This window comes from Malus domestica, chromosome 17 (genome assembly GCF_042453785.1).
Source record: "Malus domestica chromosome 17, GDT2T_hap1".
Classification (NCBI taxonomy): domain Eukaryota; kingdom Viridiplantae; phylum Streptophyta; class Magnoliopsida; order Rosales; family Rosaceae; genus Malus; species Malus domestica.
Genome location: NC_091677.1, coordinates 29,395,545 through 29,401,693, shown reverse-complemented (window position 1 = coordinate 29,401,693; position 6,149 = coordinate 29,395,545). Strand labels below are relative to the sequence as shown.

The 6,149-nt window shown below is 37.1% G+C and overlaps 1 protein-coding gene across 2 annotated transcripts; it reads right to left on the bottom strand.

Moving 5' to 3' along the window:
• Positions 1 to 3,713: 3,713 nt before the first annotated feature.
• Positions 3,714 to 6,149, bottom strand: LOC114822642 (riboflavin synthase-like). Of its 2 annotated transcripts, XR_003770762.2 has the most exons (3): positions 5,214 to 6,123; positions 4,203 to 4,332; positions 3,714 to 3,971 (listed from the first exon to the last, which is right to left on the bottom strand). XR_003770762.2 is itself a non-coding variant. In XM_029097478.2 (2 exons), the coding sequence occupies exon 1, from the start codon at positions 6,029 to 6,031 to the stop codon at positions 5,222 to 5,224; it is 810 nt and encodes a 269-aa protein (XP_028953311.2). In that variant the 5' UTR covers positions 6,032 to 6,149; the 3' UTR covers positions 4,044 to 4,332; positions 5,214 to 5,221. The 2 variants fall into 2 exon arrangements, 1 of the variants encoding a protein (XP_028953311.2); XM_029097478.2 differs by lacking the exon at positions 3,714 to 3,971 and having other exon boundaries at positions 4,044 to 4,332; positions 5,214 to 6,149.

Here is a 6,149-nt window from a genome sequence, read left to right as displayed (position 1 = left end):
GATGATTAGTTTTTTATTTTATTTTTCTATATTAACAAGTATAAAAATATAATACAATATTATAGATATAAAACAAGAGTTAAACAAGGGTGTGATAGTGTGTGTTTATTGTTTTCTTTAGGATAAATTATATTTTATACTTACATATTTTCGTCAATTCAATTTCTACAACGTTTTTCAATTTTTTTTAATTTCGTACAACGGCTCACGATTTCATACCAATGCCATGCATCTGTCTCAAATTATGTTAGCTTTTCCGTTATTTGCCTATGTGAATTACAAAAATAAAACAAGAGTTAAACAAGGGTGTGATAGTGTATGTTTATCATTTTCTTTAGGATAAATTATATTTTACACTTACAGATTTTTGTCAATTCAATTTCGACAACGTTTTTCAATTTTTTTTTATTTCATACAACGCCTCACGATTTCATACCAATATCATGCATCCATCTCAAATTATGTTAGCTTCTCCGTTATTTGCCCATGTGAACTTCGCGTACTTCAAAAATTTGAGAAAAACTAATTAAAAAGATTTGAAAACTTTGAGTTTTAATCAAAATGACAAAAATGTGTTGTAAGTGAATAGTACCAGAAGTGACTTTTTAGAGTAAAAATATCATTTTCGTTAAAAGTGAACAGTATTGAAAGTGTTTCGTTAAAACTCTCTAAAATTTGTGCCACATTGATAAAAAATAAATTATAACTTTTTTAATTATAAAATAGAGCATGCCCTCTCCTTTTCCTCCAACAAACCAACAACAACCTTAGACTAACCAACCGCGTATGCCTTGGATACCCCTCCTTCGACAAGTCCTTCGCCGACGTCGATTCTGGCATAGACGAACTCAAGGAGTTCAAGCGCATGTACCTTAGCCTATTGTCCTTCCAAAAGCAAAGCAAGACGCACCACAACGCCATCGTCGAGTTGCCAGAGGCACAGAGCTCCAACGCTCCGCAATTTGAAATATGATTTTAATTTCCTTTTGAATGTGCCGCAATTTGAATCTATTGCTCTATCTCTTTGAATAATATAATATTTCCATTTTTTCATGTTATTAACCGCACCTTCCAATTATCCACCAAACCAAGGGGGGAAAAGAATCGAGGAAACGAAAAATAAGGGATAGGATAGGGTTACTTTTGTAAGAGGGTGAAAGTCCATCTAGAAAGGCAAGAATATTGGAGGGGCTGGCGGCACGTCGATGTTGATAATTTCGAGACTCAATTATGTCATGCCACGTGTATGATCCAGATTATACCACGCAAGTGCCACTTGTTTCACAAGTTAGTTGGAGCATTTCCAATCTTCCACGAGGCTACCATATTTTCAACATTAACGAGAAATTTCATCCCTAATGAGCCGAAAAATGAGGTTAGATTCACCATTGGAGCTAGCTACTTCTTTTATTGGGTAACATAAAATTGGGCTACATCTAGCCCCAATAAAGAGTGGGTCCCACAAAAAAAGTAGCAACTCATGTGAGCAAAATTATATCACTCTCCCTCCACTTACGAATACACTTATACTCTCATTTTATTATTTTTTTAATTCTTTTTTCTTACTTATTTTTCTTGCAATCTAGCTAATTAACGATTGTTTTAAATTTCATAAAAATTAAAATTTCAAACTGATTTAACGTTTATGGGCATTGATAGGTGAAATTTTTAAATAATTCTTTTTCAAAATTGTATGATATTAATTTACCAATTGGTGCTAGGTAAATTGTTGTGTTATACGTGAAAATCAAATTATTTCAGATGGCAAAATATGGATTTGATTTTTTCAACGAATGAGATTAGATAAGAGAATCTAATCCAACAAACGATTCATAAGTGATGAAATCTAATTTTGTCACAATTTGAACTTTTTGGGTTGAAGGGTTCATAAAAAAAAATTTAAGATAGCACATCCAACTATCAACTTAAGAAAAGCTAACAAAAAAATAATAATAATAAAAATCAAATTACTATATAAATAAATATATATAGCCCCATATAGAGCCCGAAAAATATAGCCTCTCATTATGAGATATTCTTTTATAAAGCCTCAAAGATTCCTCAAAACTCTAAAATAGGTTTAATCCACCACTTTTCCAGCCTTATATACAGCCCCTCACTGGGGATGCTATTAAAGGCCTATATGTTGTAAAGTGAGTAAATTGTAACAAACGAGGTGTTATGATTGCACCTAAAGTAGATTGCTGATTTTCAGTTATATAGCTAGCCTGTTGGATTTGAGTTTTTGTGAGTTTTTCTATATTTTTTGCTAAAGCTGTCAAACGAGGCTATTTTAACTAGCTTGTTGGAGATGCTCAAATTGATGATAAAAGTGAAGGGTGAGCTTAGCCTCACAATGAGCTGTGAAATAAGACTTTAATTTACAAACGATATTATCTGCACTAAGGGGAAAGGGATGAACTTAGCTTCACAATAAGCTAACAATAATGTGGTTCAAATTCGCCTTTGGCAAGAATCGAACCTAAGAGCTCTCATTTACAAGTGAAGAGAAATATCTCTAGACTGTATTACTAAGTGGCTATAAATAACTAAAAAAATTATAGTCTTGCCGACATGGAGACTAGAAAATCACCATATCCACTAAACTTGGAGTCAAACCCATTAACCCAATACCGCGGAATGCTACGCCAAAAACACACCCAATTTGAATGTTCATATATAGCACGCGCATTCTTTCTTCAAATGTTATATTCAAATGATGTATCTTCACATTGTTGGTGTACTTTTTAGTAAGACACGACACATGTAGGTCCTTAAAGGAGAAATTATTTGGTACGGAGGCTCATCCTCGTCCGCCCGCGCTCACAAAAGGAGAACCAGCTGTATTTGGTTGGAACCAGCATAGGGGTGTTTGGGGCCCCAACAGTGCCGCCAGTTGAAAACAGCACAGTATGTATCTTTTCTCGAACTGTAAAACCCTTTTTTGTGTTTGTTCTTGGCGAAGCCGACAGCAAATTTCAGTGGTGAAGGAATGACTAACTTGTCATTGTTTCTCACTTTCGGCTGAGGGGTTCATGTCAATAGTGATGGAAACACTGAATTGTCCAAATGAAGTGGTTGGTTTGGCAAAACTGAGTCCCCCCTTGGCCGGGCAACTTGATGTTGAGCAAGCCGCACCTACTCTACTTGGAGAAATCTAAGTGATGACCACGTTCCTCATCACTAACAACGGTGATTCTTCGTTGGAGCAATTTCACGAGAACTGTCATTCAGACTCTCTCAAAAGCAAGTCCGAGCGAGATTTTGTGTGAGTACGAATAACATTTTTCTTTTTGGAACATCATCATTCTCCTTCTACAACTTCCCAAGAGGCTTTTATATAAAACCATGCATTTAATGGCATAATCCAATTGTATCATGAAATACAAGACCAACTAATTACACATCCAAAGACACGAGACTCTTCTTTCACGTGAGGTTCAAGCCCCCTTTGATGAAAACGTTTCTCGTCACTCCCATATGAACAAATGCCACTGGTGATCCCAAATTTATGATATTGGAGGAAGCTACGAGCAGAAAGTTTTTCGTTTGAAGAGTAAAGCCTAAAACTGGCCATGAAGCACTACGAACGATAGATAGGTGCTCAATTTGCAGGAAAAATCATAGCTAAATTGAGCAGAACGAGATACAAACCATGTTACTCGGGGAGAAATGAGAATACTACCACTAGGAGAAGAAATACTAGAACTAGATTATAGGCAAAAGACTACTCATTCCTTTTGGATTTACCGGCTCATTACGCCGAACTTTTAGCCTGAGAATCAAGAAAAGTTTGACACAGAAAAATTTAAACCCTACAATACTATACATAATTTAGTTCATATGCCCTTCCGGACAGAATATGAGAGAAATCTTCACCAGACTCGCTGCAGAATGATTTTTCTAATGTGCAATTTGAGGCCCAAAACACACTTGAGGAGCATCGGTGGCTTACAGTGATGCCCTTGGTGCTGCAAACACAAAATGATGAAAGTCTGTGTGTGAGGGCATGTGCGTGTCGTAGTACAATAAAGCCCTAACAATTCTCCAAGAAAAACTTTTATTACTACAGAAACTATCATAATTCTTGCAGAGAAGATCTCCAATTAGTATACGGAGCAACCAATAAAATACATCTCTAACAATGATACAACAAAAGTTTTAAAATCAAGATATAACAGCTATCCAAAATGCAACACTACCTATAAATGCTTCCAAAAAACAAACAGCGAAGTTAAAAGCGGCCAAAATTCCGAACAGCATTCATACAGCCACCAATTGGTTCAGTTGCTAACCCAATCACAAGTGTGTACAAGCCGCATGGGTGATGACCTTGCAAGGAAAATGAGCAGAAACAGTACAACACTTGACATCAGAAAAGAAGAACTTCAACAGGGAGAAATTTCTACTGTCCAAGTAAAAAATCTTCATGTTATATCTACTTGCTTTTATTTGATTTTTGATTTTTTTTTTTTGTAAGATAATTAATTGCTGCATCCCTTTTTATCCCAAGTTCATAAATTGCAAAAATCTTGTCGTACATGTCACTCGTGAAACCATCAACCAAATTGCCAAAAAAGAAAAACTTGGTAGTTTATAAGGAAAGCACAAGAAAGAAAGAACAAATTTCGATCAGAGGTTCAACAACAAAAGTTTCAAAGGAGTGAACTCCACGTTTGAAAACTTTATTTAGTTGCAAGAAAATTTCTGATCTGTTAAAGATGCACTATCCATTACGTGAAAAAAGGTCCTTTTCTTTACATCAAGTCTTAGGCATCTCCACTCAGCAAACTATGATGGATGGTCACTGCTTAGGGTCAGCTATTAATCCTTTCTCACCATGATCATTTCCATGCCAAAACACTACATATAGATGCATATTTTCAAACACCTGTCCAACAATTCAATTTTCTCCATTTACCTCAAGTTAATCTTGTTTGCCAGTAGTGATAAATGTAGGAATGTTTACACTAAGGATTGACCATCCTACATATTACACATTTCATAACTTACAACTCCACTATCTTAACCAAATAGTAAAGGATTTGCTCGAAAGTATTTGCATTTGCATAGGCCTAAATTCAATATTATAAATCAATCCGAACGATTTAAAATCTGAATCTCTTACACCATAGCCCTTTCATTCAAACAGAATGTAATTATACATGAAGCCAAATCAGGATTGCAGTAATGGAACTATATCTGAGTAATACCTTATGAGTCATGAAGATTTGAATGAATCGACAAACCCGCTACTGAGAAGTCTTTCGACATACTTCCCGAGTATATCAACCTCCAAATTCACCTTTGACCTGATTTTCTTCAACGGAATCACCACTTTCTGTTGAGTATAAGCAACCAACATGAAATTAAAGCACTCTTCTTTATCAAACACATCCACCACAGTCAAACTAGTACCATCGACGGCTATAAACCCTTTCGGCACCACATACTTCAACACCTCCTTTGATGCCTTTACCTTGATCCACAGCGAATCACCCTCGGGCTCCATTGACACTATCTCCCCTGTGCCATCCACATGACCCTGCACAAAGTGCCCGCCCATTCTGCTGGTGGGCTGCACCGCCCGCTCCAAATTCACAAGTGACCCGGCTTCGAGCTCGATCAGAGACGTCTTCCTAAGCGTCTCCGGCGACAGACCGACTGTGAAATCGGACAATTGGGTATCGAATTCAGTCACCGTCAGGCACGTTCCATTGACTGCAATGCTATCCCCGAGGTGAACGCCCTCCAGAACGGTTTTGGCGCCGATTTTCATGTCGAAACCGCCGTTTTGGGAGGTGCCAAGTTGCTTGATTTGGCCCATTTCCTCGACAATGCCGGTGAAAAGGCATCGGATTGTGTTGCGAGGAGGAGATTGGAGATGGGTTTTGGGTTTTTGGAAGCTGAGGAAGAGGGTTTGAGTGGAGGGTTTGAAAAGGGGGTTGAAATTTCGGAGGGTTTTGGAGGAGATAGAGTGGAACTTTTGTACAACACAGGGTTGAGGAGTTGTTGAGAGTGCCACTGCCATTCTGTGTTGTTTCGGATTGCGACACAGGTTGGGATCTTTTGTACGCTCGTTCGCCACATCTACCTATCTAATTGTTTTCGGATAGACTAATTAGATATCGCATTATACTAATTATATT

What these genes read in the sequence shown, in the direction of transcription:
- LOC114822642 (XM_029097478.2), bottom strand. Translation starts at nt 6,031, where the DNA reads ATGGCAGTGGCACTCTCAACAACTCCTCAACCCTGTGTTGTACAAAAG.